The 16,767-nt window shown below is 43.6% G+C and overlaps 1 protein-coding gene across 1 annotated transcript; it reads right to left on the reverse strand.

Moving 5' to 3' along the window:
• Positions 1-712: 712 nt before the first annotated feature.
• On the reverse strand, positions 713-1,672 carry Gpr55 (G protein-coupled receptor 55). The gene has a single exon (XM_026396294.1). It carries the CDS (start codon positions 1,670-1,672, stop codon positions 713-715), a length of 960 nt encoding a protein of 319 aa, XP_026252079.1.
• Between the last annotated feature and the right edge of the window lie 15,095 nt (positions 1,673-16,767).

The raw sequence follows: 16,767 nt of genomic DNA on the forward strand, positions 1-16,767 counted from the left end.
GTATTCTGTCCCCTCGGGGTTTTCAGGTCACACTGAAGCTTTTCCACTTTGTCCTCACTGTCTCCACAGGAGCCCACCACTTCCTCCTGACCTGGCCCAGCAGTCCCTGGTCCTCTGCAGCCTTCCCCTGGGCACAGGGAGATCTGGCTGGCCTCCTGTGCTCTCCTAAGGCCTGAGGAAGCAGTGCTATGCACCACACCTGCCCAGCCCAGTCACCCTGCTGTCATCATCCCTGTGGTCAGGGCCAGCAGCGCTCCCGGAGGGACTGGAAAGTGCGAGTACGCTCCGCTCCGGGTCCTCCAGCTGAAAAGGGCTTGATGCTCCCTACTCCTCCCTCTCTGCTCAAGTCACCTTCCACCATCGCTCTTCATTGCCTCCCAAACTCCTCTGGCCTCTTCTTTCTTCCCTTCTAGAATCTTCTAGTTGAATAGAAGGATGAGAGAGTTGAGAAAAAGTTTTTTTTTTTTTTCAGATGCATTCTGTTCAATGCTTTTGCCTTGTGCTATTTGAACGTGGAATGAAAAATTCACCGAGTGCTTAGGTTCTTCATCATATGGGGTGATGTCCATCAAGCCATCTGGACATTAGCAGGTATGAAAAGCAAACAAGGTGTCCAGTGAGCATCAAAGGGGAAGCACACCAATTGGAAAGGGATGTCCCTTACAAGAATTAGGCCCTGGGATTTCTTTCCTTAGAGCTAGGTTGCCTTCCCTTAGCCCCTGGTAATCATGGTGTCCTGGCGGACCAGCTGGACCCTAGAAGGCCGGTGGGCCATGATGTTCGTGCGGAATTCTTTGATGACAAAATAGTAACAGAAAACGTCAAGGCAGCAGTTGACGTTGGAGAAACACATGGACAGTTGCAAGAACAAGCTGATCCTCTGCTTGGCTCTGCACTCCGTGATGAAGCCATTCCTCACCAGGAACTGCAGGAAGAAGCTCAGGTGGACTGGGAGGAAGGAGACCACAAAGACTGCCAGGCTGGCCGCGATGGTCCAGATGCAGGCTCTCTGCTGGACCCAGTCCTGGGTGTGGCCCCTGCGAGCGAGCAGAATGTGGATGCTCCTGGAGGAGCAGAAGCACATGATGACCATGGGCAGGAGGAAGCCGAACACCTCGAGGGGAAAGAAGACCCTGGCACTCCAGGTACCGTCCGACATGTTGTGGAAACACGTGAACTTATCCACTTTCCCGTGGAAGTTGTAGATGGGGATGCTCCCGGTCCACACCAGGACCCAGATGGCGCAGCAGATCCCAAACGTCTTCCTGGGGGACCGGAGGTGGCTGACCAGGAGCGGGTACTGGATGACCAGGAACCTGTCCAGGCTGATGAAGCAGATGGTGAAGACGCTTCCGTACATGCTGACAAAGTAGAGGCATTCCACCAGCGTGCAGGAGGCCGGGGAGGGCTGCCGCATGTCCGACAGGACCACCTTGAAGGGGAGCGAGAGCACCAGCAGCAGGTCAAAGACGGCCAGGTTGATCATGTAGATGGAGGTGGCCCTGTAGTCTGGCCACCTCTTCTTCAGGAAGGTGCTGAAGCCGCGGATGGCCAGCAGGTTGAGGAGCAGGCCCAGGAGGAAGGTGGGGACGTGGACCACCAGCTGCAGGGTCTTCATCAGCTGGTCCACGTCGCTGAAGGAGCAGTTCCCGCCTGCGTGCGGCCGGCTCATGTTCTTGCCTGCAACACCAAGGGCAGGTTAGAGGGTGCTGTCACTCTCTTGAGTGAGGGACTCGAAGGACTTGGTGGAAAAGAATAAATATTTCCTTTGGATCGTGCAGCAATCCATGCTCCCCGAGTCACAATCGGAAAACACTGAAGAGAAAGTGACTTCTAATCCCCCTGCCCCAGAAAAAGCCACGGTTACTTTTTCATTCAGGTGGCATGAGATGGACTTAGAATGGAGTTACGTCCCAATGAACTCATCAGGAGGGTAAATGCCTGATCACCTAACACGGCAGTGCAGCCTGTCCTGCCTTGAATGTGCTAAGAACACTTCCATTAGCCTGACATTGGCAAAAGTCATCTAACACCAAGCCTACTTTACAATAAATTGTTTAATATCTTTTTCAATACAAACCCTGACCCAAAATGGTTTAAGCAGAGAGAAAATTTCACATAATGGAAAACGCGAAAACTAGGGTAGGGTTATATTCAGGTGCAGCTGGATCCAGGATTCGAATGCTGCCTCCAGGACTCAGGTCCTCTCTACACGTTGTCCCCCGTGCCCTCCCACTCACTGAGACTTCACCTCTGGCTGTAGGAATACTCTCAGTCAGCATATCACAGTCTTCCAGACACAGGAATTATTCTGTCACTGGTTCAGGGACAAATGTTTGACCCACTCAGAGACAATGAAAAGCAATACAACTCTTGCTGGGATTTCTTTCTGCAGGATTAGAAGTTGGGCAGATGCAAAGTCCGGAGCTGCCTCAGCCTCTTGCTACCCCAAAGAGAAAACCAGACAGAAAATGGAGAAACATGGAAGAAAGGATGTCCCCAGAGGGAATGAAGTGGGGGCCTGCAGTCTCTATGGGGCAAGGAAAGGCCTTTAGAGAGGTTCATGATCAGGAGAAGGGAACCGAGGCTGTAGGCATGGTGATACAGGGACGTGGTCTGAGGCAGGAGGAGGGCGAATAGCAGAGGGAGCATTCTCTTGCAGTTTCAGAGTTATCAATAACTGAGCAATAAATAAGCCTGGCCACTTTGGGAGAGCGTGGGGTGTGCCATTGTGGGTGTCAGTCCCAAGGGAGGTGACCCTGGACCACGTCACAACCTGATGTTCGAAGCCAGCAGCCAGAATCAGTGCTGCTGGGGAGAAAATTCAAATATGACCCCATCCTGCCACCATCACCTCCCTGCCACCTCTGCCCTCCTCCCTCCACCTCCCCCCAAGTGAAGCCAAGCAGCTGATGTGACATTAGACAGCCTGTGTTCACGAGTGCCCAGCGTCCCTTGTAGAAAGGTTGATCACACTGGGCCTCTTGCTTCAGTGTCTCGCAGCTTGGCCTCCACCCTCCATGACCTCCGGCTGGCAGGGAAGAGCATCAACACAGCCTGTCACTGGAGGGCCCTGCACCAGTGACCCTCACCGGACAACTGTTTTAGCTTTTATTGTTATACTAGTTTTTTTTTTAATTGAAAAAGAATTCCATGCACCCAATAAGATAGTCCAACAGTACCAAAGACCACTCTGAGGAAGGTCACCGGAACCCAGGGCCTCGGTTGTACCTTCTAGAGTCAGCCATGGTCAGCAGCTCCTGGCATGCTTTTCCCAGAAAGTTCCCAAGTAAGGGGACAGCTTTAAACTTTCAAAAATATTATACCTGCAGCTCTGTCCCTGGCTTTTTTGCTTAACAGTGTTTCTGGGAATTGTTCCACATCAGTGTATATAAGCCAACTTCTCTTCCTAGCAGCTCTGCTGCATCCCATTGTGTGAATAAATCATAATTCCTTTAGGAATTAGTAGCCTATCGACAAACACTTAAGTTTCCTAGTGCTTTATAGGATAACAAAAATTCCGTAATAAACATTCCTGTGACTTATTTATTGCTCAGTTATTGATAACTATGAAACTGCAAGAGAATTCCCCCTCTCCTATTCTTTACCATAATTACAGTTCCTTGGGAGCCTTTGGAAGAAAGGATTCAGGTATTTTGAAGATCTTGTATGAAATATTATTCCCAAACCTCTTCATTCTTTTAACTAAAAGAAAAATATATAATATATAAATGTATATAAATATAATATAGAAATGTATCCAATATGTATTATATAATATATAATAATATATATTTATATATAATATATAGGCCTGTAGATATGTATTTATAGAAATAAGGATATACCACCCATTGAGCACTGTGGGTTAAACATTTAGCACACATTACTTTATTTGGTGGCTTTCCAAAGAGTCTGTGCTTTCCTCTGTGTCAGCTTTTCTTATGGGCTCATGTCACAAGAGACCCAGGGAAACATCTCCTGGTGATTAAAGCTTTGGTCCCTTCAGTGCATGAGGATGGTGCACCATGGGAGAGCAGGCAGAACCTCTGCAAAACTGGTCCTGAACTCAGGCCCCGGGAAACCTCTGCTACTGGAGGAAGAGTGGACCAAATACAGGCCAGCAGGCTGCTTCCTCTTGACAAAAGCTGCCAAAGAGCCACAGGACTGTCTCAAAAAATAACTAGCACATCTCGGGACCCACAGGATAAATGTTTAAATGATGAGAAAAGCAGGTCTAAATGAACTGTGTCATAGAGAGCAAATGCCTTAGAGAAGTCATCTTCAAGATCAGAGACAGCAGAAAACCAAGAACCACTAAAATTAAGCAAAACTTTATGCTTAAAGAAATCAAACAAAAGTTAAAAAAAAAAAGAGCATAGAGCATCTGTTTGGGGGTTGGGTCACACTCTGGGAAACTCCATAGATGAATCTACCCTATTGGGGGTGGTTTGAAGACTAGAACTAAAGTAGCCAAGAAGAAAATCAGTGATGCTCAAAGATCAACTCAAACCCCAAATATGGCTAAATTAGGAAGAAAAGAAATGAATAACAGAGAGGGAAGATGGTCGGGTGGAAAGCATGCAACCCAGGCCTGTGTTTCCTGAGCTTACTGTGTTCACTGAAGCAGGTGTCCTGTGGGAGACAGACACCATTCCTCTCCGTGTTTTCCAGTAGGACTGTCCTAAAGGTCACATTTGAATTACTGACAGACTTCAAATGGAAAATTCTCAGATGGCAATCTTTGAAGCCAGAGAGAGCACTCACTCCGCAGACTGGCAAGAAGAAATTAGGTTGAAAAAAACCCTGCCAGCTAATAGCAGAGTGAGCAGAGAATCTGAAATATTAATCCTCTGAATGAATTCCTTCTGAAGGTCAAAGGAAGCCATCTTTTAAAGAATCTCTTAAAAAAAAAATCAGGAGCTTCACTAGACTTAAGATAAAAAGGCACAAATGCACTCTGGCTGCAGCAAGATGAAATAGACGAGCTCTAGATAGGGCAGAGGGGTGGGAGGGGAGGGAGGGGGCAGGGGGTTATCAATGATGGTGGACTGTGATGATCATTATTATCCAAAGCACAGGCAGGAAGACACGGATTGGTGTGAATATACTGTGCATACAACCAGAGATAGGAAGAATTGTGCTCTATGTGTGTAATAAGAATCGTAATGCATTCCACTGTCCTCTGTGAATTAAAAAAATAAATTTAAAAAAAGTATTTGAAGATTAAAAGAAAGAAAGAAATAGTCATCCTTCTCTAAGAAGAACTGTTAATAAAGACCCATTCTCACTTAACCTGGGGACTTTGGCCATTGGCCACTCCTGTTCTGGGCAACCCAGGGTTTGGTACCAATCCATTCCTCACAGTGCAGGTGGCTGAGTCCCTTCAGGTCCTCTGAGAAGCAGGTGCTGAGACACCGTGGACATCTAGAAGCCTGATCAGGGGAAGTGCTGCAAAAGAGTGAAAGGGCGAGCAGGAGTGGAGAGGAACGCCCCGGACCCCCGCAGTCTGACCCTGTGGCAGGCGACAGGAAGGAAGGACCCAGGAGGAAGAGCCTGAGACCACAGGCAGCTCTGAGAACATCTTGGCCAGGCTGTGGCATGTCCCTGAGCCATGGCTGCCTGTTGGAGGAGCCCCAGGCAGAACAGGAGTCACCCAGGCCCAGGACCTCTGCTGGGCTCAGTCACTGGGAGCAGGAAGGTGTGGACTCTGGGTCAACACCACAGGGGACCTGAGCTGCCATGTCTGTCTCCAGGGCCCCCAGCAGCAGGGTCTCTGGAAGGGAGATCTGACCACTATTGGTCACCAGCAGTGTGCAGCCTGAGACACAGGGCTGAACTGAACAGCAGAAAAGATGAGATGCTGGTGGACACAAAAACCTAGGATGTTCAAAAAAAATTAGAACAACCCATCAAAGTCTCTGGGACACTGTGAAGGCAGCACTAAGAGGAAAGTTTATTGAGTACATTCATTAAAAGAATAAAAAGTCAACAAATAAATGGCCTAATACTACATCTCAAAGCCCTAGAAAAAGAAGAACAAATCAACACCAAAAGCAGTAGAAGACAGGAAATAATTAAAATCAGAGACGAAATCAAAACAATTGAAAAAACTGACAAAACAAAAAGTTGGTTTTTTGAGAAATAAAATAAAATAGATAAACCCCTGGCCATGCTAATGAAGAGAAAAAGAGAGAAAACTCAAATTACTAAAATACAAGATGAAGAAGAAAATATTAAAATGGATACGTCTGAAATACAGAAAATAATTAGAAACTATTTTGAAAATTTATACTCCAATAAAATAGAAAATACTGAAGACATCGACAAATTTCTAAAGACATATGACCTATCCAAACTGAATAAGGAGGTCATACATGCTTTAAACAGATCAATTTCAAGTAATGAAATAGAAAATGCCATCAAAAGCCTACCAACCAAGAAAGGCCCAGGACCAGATGGAGTCTCAGCTGAGTTCTACAAGACTCTCAACAAAGAATTAACACCAATACTCCTCAAAGTATTCCATGAAATAGAAATGGAAGGAACCCTTTCAAACTCATTCGATGAGGCTAATATCACCCTGATACCCAAACCAGACAAAGATACATCAAGGAAAGAAAACTTCAGACCAATATCCCTGATGAACATAGATGCAAAAATTCTCAATAAAATTCTGGCAAATCGCATACAAAGGCATATTAAAAAGATAGTGCACCACAATCAAGTGGGGTTCATCCAAGGGATGCAGGGTGGGTTTAACATATAGAAATCAATAAATGTAATTCATCATATTAATAGACTTAAAAACAAGAACCATATGATCATCTCAATAGATGCAGAAAAAGCATTTGACAAAATACAGCACACCTTCACGTTCAAAACACTAGGAAAAACTAGGGATAGTAGGAACATACCTCAACATTGTAAAAGTTATGTATGCTAAACCCAAGACCAGCATCATTCTAAATGGAGAAAAATTGAAAGCATTCCCTTTAAAAACTGGAACAAGACAAGGATGTCCTCTTTCACCACTTCTAGTCAACATTGTCCTTGAAACTCTAGCCAGATCAATTAGACAAAAGAAAGAAAATAAAGGGATACAAATAGGTAAAGAAGAACTCAAACTATCACTATTTGCTGATGACATGATTCCATACCTAGGAGATCCAAAAAATTCCACCAGAAAACTTCTAGAACTAATAAATGAATTCAGCAAAGTAGCAGGATATAAAATCAACACCCAAAAATCAAATGCATTCCTATACATCAGCAATGAATCCACTGAAAGAGAAATTAGAAAAACTACCTCATTCACAATAGCCTCAAAAAAAAACAGCAACAACAACAATAACAACAACAACCTGGGAATCAATCTAACAAAAGAGGTAAAATTCCTCTACAATGAAAACTACAGAACACTAAAGAAATAAATTGAAGAAAACTTCAGAAGATGGAAAGATCTCCCAAGTTCCTGGATAGGCAGAATTAATAATGTTAAAATGGCCATACTACCTAAGTGTTATACAAAATTAATACAATTCCTATTAAAATCCCAATGACATTCTTCATAGAAATAGAAAAAGTAATCATGAAATTTATTTGGAAAAATAAGAGACCCAGGATAGCAAAAACAATCCTTAGCAAGAAAAGTGAAGCAGGAGGCATCACAATACCAGATCTTAAACCTCACTACAGAGCAACAGTTACAAAAACAACATGGAATTTGCAGCAAAATAGACTTGTAGAACAATAATACAGAATAGAAGACACAGAGACAAACCCACATAAATATGGTTATCCTATACTAGACAAAGGTGCCAAAAACAGCCAACAAATAGTGCTAGCAAAACTGGAAATTCATATGTAGCAAAATAAAATTAAACCTCTCTCTCTCACCCTGCACAAAAATTAACTCAAAGTAGATCAAATACTTAGGCACTAGAACAGAGACCCTGCACCTAATAGAAGAAAAAGCAGGCCCAAATCTTCACCATGATGGTCTAGGATCCGACTTCCTTAACAAGCTCTCTAAAGCATAAGAAGTAAAATTCAGGATCAATAAATGGGATGGATTCAAATTAAAAAGCTTCTTCTCAGCAAAGGAAACAATCAATAATGTGAGGAGAGAGCCTAAAGATTAGTAGAAAATTTTTACCACATGCATCTCCAATAAAGCATTAATCTCTAGGGTATATAAAGAACTCAAAAAACTTAACAGCAAAAGAACAAATAACCCAATCAATACAATAAATGGGTTTAGGAACTGAACAGACACTTCACAGAAGAAGGAATACAATCAATCAACAAATATATGAAAAAGTGTTCAACATCTCTAGCAATTAGAGAAATGCAAATCAAATCTACATTAAGATTTCATCTCATTCCAGTCAGAATAGCAATCATCAAGAATATAGGCAACAATAAATGTTGGCAACGATGTGGGAAAAAAAGGCACACTCATACATTGCTGGTGGGACTGCAAATTGGTACAATCACTATGGAAATCAGTTTGGAGATTCCTCAGAAAACTTGGAATGGAACCACCTTGGACCCAGCTATCCCACTCCTTGCTTTATACCCAAAGGACTTAAAATTAGCATACTACAGTAATACAGTCATGTCAATGTTTATAGCAGCTCAATTCACAATAGCTAAACTATGGAACCAACCTAGGTGACCCTCAATAGATGAATGGATAAAGAAAATGTGGTATATATACTCAATGGAATATTACTCAGCTTTAAAGAAGAATGAAATTATTGCATTTGCCAGTAAATGGGTGGAGTTGGAGAATATCATGCTAAGTGAAATAAGCCAATCCCACAAAACCAAAGGCTGAATGTTTTCTCTAATATGCGAATGCTAGTTCACAATAAGGCAGGGGGCACTAGAGAAGAATAGCATTACCTTAGATCAGGTAGAGAGAAGTGATGGGAGAGAGGGGAGGAGATGTGGGGACAGGAAAGACAGTAGAATGAAACAGACATTATTACTGTATGTGTATATGTGACTGCATGACCAATATGATTCTGCAACATGTACAACTCAGAAAAATGAGAAATTATATGCCATCTATGTATGATTATCAAAGTGCATAAATGCATTCTGCTGTCATATATAACAAATTAAAACAAATTTAAAAATAAATAAATAAATTGAGCTGGGCTCGGTGGTCCATGCCTGCAATCCCAGCTACTGGGAGGCTGAGGCAGGAGGATCATAGGCTTAAAGCTAGCAAAATTTAGGGAAAGAGAGCTGTTCCCTGATGTCTGCTGCGGTGTCCAGGTGGCATCTTACAAACGTCCATGAGTGGACAGTGTTCCTTGGAAACCTCTCAGAATGACACCAGAATTGTTCTGAGAGAACATTTGGATGCAAGAATTTGATAGCCAACCTAGTCGTTGCTCAGGACTGAAGAGCATAGAAAACCACTTTCAGTAGTTGTGGCCGCAAAGCTTTGGACTTGCAGGAGACAATGAGGATGGAGAAGGTGGGATGAAAACATCAAGTTAGGACAGCCTGGGACTGAGCATGTGACAGCAGGACACTTGGGAAAGAGGCTTCAGTTAGGAAGACTAGGAAGGAAGAAGGAAGAATGTTCTTGGGCTGAAGGAGGTGGGAATGATGGGGAGTGACAGTACCCATGTAAAGCAAGCAGCTCTATTGTTAATATTCATAAAATGGATCAAAAGTCATTTTTTAATCCATTTGCTCTATCGTCATGGGATTTTTACACTGAACACGTCTCTGTCATATAAATTTGTCCTTTACAAAGCAGGGGCAAATTGTATTTCTAACATGAATTGAGGCTGTTAGGAAAGAAAACTTGAATTTTAAATATTTATTGTTTTAGTTGTTTTTATATTTATTTGCTCTTGTGCTATGTAGTCTGACTTTTGGGTTTTTTTTTTTTTTTTTAAATCTTCATGATATCCAGCTTTTAAAAACCTAATTGAATCTTGTTTCTGATTAGCATGCAATGACTGTCCATATTAATGAGGTGTAGTCTGATAGTTCAGCTGGTGCACACACTTGGGGTAACTAGCCTTTCATGTCTGGAGCTGGGCGCTCCTTTCTTCCAGATCTCCGTAACACAGTGCTACAGAATACCAGAACTTATTTGGCGGAGGGTGGGGGCAGTACCAGGGATTGAACTCAGGGGCACTCAACCAGGAGCCACATCCCCAGCCCTAGTTTGTATTTGTTATTTAGAGACAGGGTCTCACTGAGTTGCTTAGCACCTCACCGTTGCTGAGGCTGGCTTTGAACTCACAATCCTCCTGTCTCAGCCTCCCAAGATGCTGGGATTATATAGCGCCAGCACTTTGTTTTGGTTTTTATTCTGATAATTATAAAAATATAAGTGTAAGCATTTTTAAAAACCCTAAAGAAACCACTGACTTTTTTTTTTTTCCCCAATTTTGAGACAAGGTCTCACTAAGTTTCCAGATTGGCCTTGAACTTTGGATCCTCATGACTCAGCTTCCTGAGTAACTAGGATTACTACCACGCGCACTGCACACAGCTAACATTGACTATTAAAAATAGGATGTCTAGGGGTTGCGGCTGTGGCTCAGGGGGAGAGCGCTTGCCTAGCATGTGTGAGACTGAGTTTGAACCTCAACACCACGTAAATAAATAAAATAAGGGTATTGTGTCCATTTACAACTAAAAAATATATTTTTAAAAAATAGGATGTCTATCTTCAAAGTCGCCAAAGATAGAAAGTAACAAATAAAAACATCGGCCTATGCAACACAGAAGTAGATACAATTGAAAAAAGAAACTAAGCATAGAAATCACCACAAATATTTAAAATTCAAACTTTCAATTAAGAAGTACAGTTGAACTCTACCCTTATAAAGAGCACATATAATGTCACAGAAACGGTCACTGTAAAAATCCCATGACAATAGAGTCCGAAAGGCCATATGCGAAACTAGCACAGCAGGATTTAGGAATACATTCACTCACCAGATGAAAGTTATTTTCTATTAATAAAAGAAAAGCACAATTGTGAAGACCAGTATTGGTAATAAATTTATACACCAGATGTCACTGTATGAAAGTACATAAAATAAACCTGTTAGAATTCAAAGAACCACTGACAAAATAAATGGTAGTGGAAGCTTTTAATATTCTGTAGGGTAGAACAAGTAGGCAAAATACAAATTAAGACTTAGAGTTAGTTATCTAAATAACATAATTAATATCATTTAGTTATAATTCTTGAGTTTGCTTTTTAAACAAATAGGTAATTCACTTTTCTTTGATGTATCCAAGAAACAGTTGACAAAATCTCTCATTTTAAAAAATGGCAGAAATTATGTTGGCCATATTCTCTGACCACAGACACAAAAACCTAGGATGTTTAAAAAATTAGAATTAGCTATTTAAAAATAAATAAAGTAGGCTGAGCTCAGTGGTCCATGCCTGTAATCCCAGCTAGCAGGAGGTTCATAGGTTCAAGGCCAGCTGCACAACTTAGCAAGACCCTGTCTCAAAAAGATCTGTGGGTGAGCCGGGCTCAGTGGCTTACACCTATAATCCTAAGGGTTTGGGAGGCTGAGGCAGGAGGATGGAGAGTCAAAGCCATCCTCTGTAACTTAGCAAGGCCATAGGCAGCTCAGTGAGATCGTCTTTAAATAAAATACAAAAAAGGGCTGGGGATGGGGCTCAGTGGTGGACTGCCCCCGAGTTCAATCCACTTACCAATAAATAAATAAATAAATACAAGAAAATTCTGGGGTTAAAAACTATGATGCTAACCTCACACCATATAGAAAAGAAATTCCAAATTCATTAAGGATTTACATTTCAAAAGGCAAAGCTTTTAAAAAAAAGATGAAAATTCAATAGGCAACCTGTTTATAAAGTCAAGGAGGGAAAAGCTCTTTGTCAGTCTAGGATGATTGAAAGCAAAAGAAACCGACAGTGAATAGGGCAGGTTTGACTCCACAAAAATAGAAAATTTCATTTTGTTAAAAAAAAAATAACATCAAATAATGTACTGGAGGAAATGAAATGCAACCAATATGTTAGATAAATGACGCTCTCTATGAACATACCCGCCTTTGAAAAGCTCGCCATGGACACAGTTCTCAGAAGTTTTACCAAGATACAACATTTTTGCTTACCAAATAAGAATATGGCCAAGTTTCCATGAAATTGTCACCAATAAACGGACGAGGGAACCTGTTAGTACACAACTTTTGGAATTTGGTAGATTGCATCACAAGCCATAAAAATTGCATGTTTTTCATCCAGTAATTCTCCAACTTTAAGTAAATTATGCAAAAGAGGGGAAACTGTCTACAGAAATATGTTCACTTTGGCATTTTTTTTTTCAAATAGCAAAAAATACACACACACACACACACATTTAAATGCCAACAAGAGGTGAGTTTCACTAGGTTAAATCTACTCAATGGAAAATTTTTCTGTTATGCTTATGCTGACTAGGTTATGTAAAAAACCCACAAACTCTAGAATTATACATTCAAAATGATTTCAACTATGATTTTAAAAAACCCACGCAGAGGGGAAAAAAAAAAACCTAGAAAAAATTTCCATATGCCAAAGGGTGTTGCATTCTCGCAGTGAAATGGGGTGGTTTTTCAGTCTTTTATCTCTATCTCTTAATTGTTAAGTGTATATTTCTAGTTACATCATAATTTGTGAGAATCTGAAATCAATTTAAGATTTTAAAAAAATTATAATAAATGCTGGGGGGTAGGTGGATTAAGAGTCACTTTTGATTTTTCTCTTAAACATCAAAGAAACACAGCATCTAGGTATGGGCTTGAGGCCCAGCGGGATGTGAGGTTTACTCAAAATTTAAAGAAATGCATTGAACTCACCCGTGCCCAGCGGATGCGGCCTAACTTTGCCAGTTCAAAGACAAACATCTTAAGATATAATAGCTTCAGAGGGATTTGGGAGCAAAGCATGAAGCGCAGAGGGAAGTGGATGTGTCAAATGAGAAAGCAGGTCCCACCCAGAGATGGAGAGCAGCAGCCGGAACCCACGCAGGATTTTTAAAAATAATGAAAAAATAAAAAGAGTTCCACCTGTGCGCAGGTCCATCCTGGGTAAAGAACAGCACAGAAGAGACTCCAAATGCCTGATGAACAGGAGGAGAGCGGGGGGAGGTAGAGGAAGCTATCTAAAATATACGTCGTCCACAGTTTGGCAAACCACTAATGGAAATAATCGTAGAAGTTCAATATTTTTCAAATTGGATATTTAGATTAAATTATATTATCCACTTTAAAGGGGCAAAAGGAAGAGAAAATGTGTAATAGAAACTGAAAGCGAAAAAACCTACAATGTCTCAATATAGAAATCAGGAGAACAACCCTCCAGAAGCTCATACAAATATTATAATTCTTTATAATATTAGAGAACACCTTAGAAATGATCATCCATTTTTTAAAAATCCAAACATCCTTTGCCGATAAGAAACGGAAAAAAAGAAAAGGCACAGACCAAGTAAAATGATCAAATGATCTGTGGTTTATCAGGCACACAGCATGCTAGAAAAGAAGGAAACAGAACAACAAGACTTTTTTAATATTGAGAGGGCAATGGAGACTACGATGGCAAAAATCACGATAAACAAGGAAAGCATGAGACATTCAATTCTTGTTCCAATGAGCATGACAAAGCAGCACTTGACAGGTACGAGCCAGAAATGCAGAAAGAAATAAGTAGAAATGGGAAAAAAATCCTAGTTAGAGCACTTAGTGCTGCTCTGTTGAAAGATCATCCATCAAACAGAAATTAGAGCTCTGTCCAGCCCAATTAATAAGGGGGGCCAGCAGCTTAGGGGCGAGGATTGCAGATCAAAGGGACGGACTCTCTGTATAGAAAGGTCTTTCACAGACTTCATCCCCTTCCTGAGCCCAGGCCAGTGGTCAATGGCGAAGGCGATTTTATACCCCTGATTCTCAGACCACAGAGAAACTGGCAACCCGATGGTCCTCACTGTGCAGCTGCAGCTCCTTGATGTCACCAACATGCCATGGACATCTCTAGGCATGCTGCCACATATGCTCTTGAACAACATGTGAATCAGAAAATCAGAAGCTCCTGGCTGAAATATTGGAAAGGAACAAATATTTATACACACACAAAAAAACGTGAATGCAGTTACAGCTGAAATGAGAAATGTTCCTAAATGTTTTTTCCTGTGAACAGGAAAGTGAGAACTGAGGTGAACCAAGGCGACGCTGGAGGATTTAGAAGAGGCACAGGGGCTGCGGTGGCCTTACGTGACTCTCATCTCCCTGGGATCCAAGGCTGGCTGTTGGCAGGGCTGCGTGTGAAGGGACCCAGGGAAAGATGCAGAAAGGACAAGGGGCCTAATCTGTGGAGGGAAAGGCACCATAAACCCCCACACCCAGGGCGTGCTCCACAGGGAGACTTTATGGGATCATACAGAGTGGGTTCCGGGTGCTACAGAAAGCTCTCTGTCACCAGAGGTGTGACAAGCAAAGACAGCAGACCTGCTCATCGAGAATGTTGTCCAGCAGGGCTCACTGGAAGGTGTTTCAAAGTTTGTTTTTAACCCTGAAATGGAATCTTTTTTCCATATACTACTTCCTCTAATACTCAATGAAAAGGAGAGGAAGCACCCCATGTGTGAAAGGAACTGGGCCAGGAGTTCAGGCCTCCAGTCCCCAACCCCCACCCCGATCCCTGAGGTGACAGAGCTTCATCTCTACTCTCCCAGCCACAAGGCCCTGCTCAGCCCAGGACATCTGGAGCTGGCCTCCGTGTGCCGGCTGTGCCCCTCGAACTCTGCCACATTCTGGACCACTGGTGTCCTGCAGCCCCTGTGCCCTGTGGTGTCCCCATCTGCCCCCATCTTCCAGGATTTGGTTTCCCACCTGGAGCCCTGAGCCTGGGGCTGAGCAGCTGGGGCTCCGAAACTCAGCTAAGTGACTCAACCCAAGCTCGACCGTCCTTCCTCCAGGCCTGGACCTTCCACCGTAGCAAGAGCAACCTTAAGATGAATGAAGATCAGGAGCGTCCCCCCTCTCCTGTGGAGCAAAGCCCTCATCTGTGCAGAGCGTCTGTTCTGAGATGAGATGAGCTGGCGCTGCCTCAGGAACACAGCTTGAGGAGGCCCTGGGACATTCTCCCAGATGTCCTCATATCGCCCCGTCCAGTTTCCTTGCCTGAAATCCTAGTGTCCGCAAGTTTGCAGTGTGGGATGCCACAGCTAGGACAAGGCACTGAGCTGGATGCAGTCGTCCCCACCATCGCCTTGGTGGGAATAATTCTTCTGCACAGGCTGGGCTTCAGAGTGGGGGCCATGATGCAAAAACAGACACCCAGACAGAAGCTCTGTGGTGCCAGGACTTTTCTGGAGTTCACTGGGTTTGAAGTGGGGCTAGGAGAGTAGAGGGGTCCAGCTCTGTTCTTAGTGCTCCCCAGAAGGGACAGGGGACACTCCTGAAAGGGTGTTACCATCGTGTCCATGTTACAGAGATGAAGCTCAGAGGTGTTCAAGAATCCACCCAAGGTCAAACAAACAGGGACCAGCTAGAACTCACGTTCAAGTCTCTCATTCCTCGGCCCCCACGCTGGCCCCCCACCAACATCACCAGCAAGAGCGCCCTGTTTGCCCAGGAGCTCCGGGCAGCCTGGAGCATGCCTGGCTGCACCTCCCCTACTCCTCGTTCCCTTGGGCTCTCCTCCACTGCTAAAAATCCCACCCCTTCCTTCCAATGCCCACACTCTGATCCACCCACATCATCCCACGTGGTTTACCCACTGTGGCCAAGTGGGAACCACTGGGAGTCATCTGTGTACCACAGGGTGTGTCCCCGCTCTCCAGTAGCAACCCAGGACATGAACCGTGCATGGCTCCTTCCCCTTTATATCAAGCGTCTTGAAAATGGTCCTCGGAAGGTCTTACTGGGTGAAAGAGAAAATGAATAAGGGAAGAAGGGAAGAGAAGGAGGGAGGGAGGGAGAGAGGGAGGGCCTGATGGCTGCAGCTCCAGGGACAGACGCTTAGACCCTGAGCAGAGCTGAGCCTCCCATGGTGCTGTGGGGAGCACTTTGCACACCCCTGTTCCCCTCTGCACCAGCTTGAGCAGCACAAAGCCCAGCCCAGGATAGTCCAGGGTGATCTCATGCTCAGGGAAGAATCCAGAACTTTCATGGTTCTAAATGCTTCTATATTTCTTGCCTCCCAGCCTCTTCAAAGTTAGGGTCTAAGAACAAGCCAGTTAAGGCTGGGAACATAGCCCAGTGGTAGAGCACTTACTTAGTATGCCTGAGGCCCTGGGTTCAATCTCCAGCACTGTAAATAATAATAATAATAATAATAATAATAATAATAATAATAATAACAACAACAACACCCAGTTGTATGATAGTAGCCAGAGCTGACCAGGTGTTTATGGGGGACAAGCAGACCCAATCATTTACTTTGCTCAAGAGCCCTATGAGGAAGAAACGGGTATTGTCCCATTCCTTGAAAGGTAAACTGAGGCTAGAGAAATGACACAACTGGTAGGTGGCAGGTGCTGGGCTCTCACATGGGTCCCTGGTATGCCACAAGCACCTTGCTCAGGGGTAGGAGAGCTCAGGCACTGGGTGATTTCCCGACAAGACACCGGGGAACAGGCAGCCGGCCCAGGGAGGGGCTGTCACGCAAGCCCTGCCTGTTGGGGAAGGCTCCTGGGCTGCCTGCATGGAGGTGTCCTCACCTCAATGAGAGGCTGAAACCCTGACTCAGATCAGGAGGAAG

Source organism: Urocitellus parryii, chromosome 1 (assembly GCF_045843805.1).
Source record: "Urocitellus parryii isolate mUroPar1 chromosome 1, mUroPar1.hap1, whole genome shotgun sequence".
Taxonomy (NCBI): domain Eukaryota; kingdom Metazoa; phylum Chordata; class Mammalia; order Rodentia; family Sciuridae; genus Urocitellus; species Urocitellus parryii.

What these genes read in the sequence shown, in the direction of transcription:
- Gpr55 (XM_026396294.1), bottom strand. Translation starts at nt 1,672, where the DNA reads ATGAGCCGGCCGCACGCAGGCGGGAACTGCTCCTTCAGCGACGTGGAC.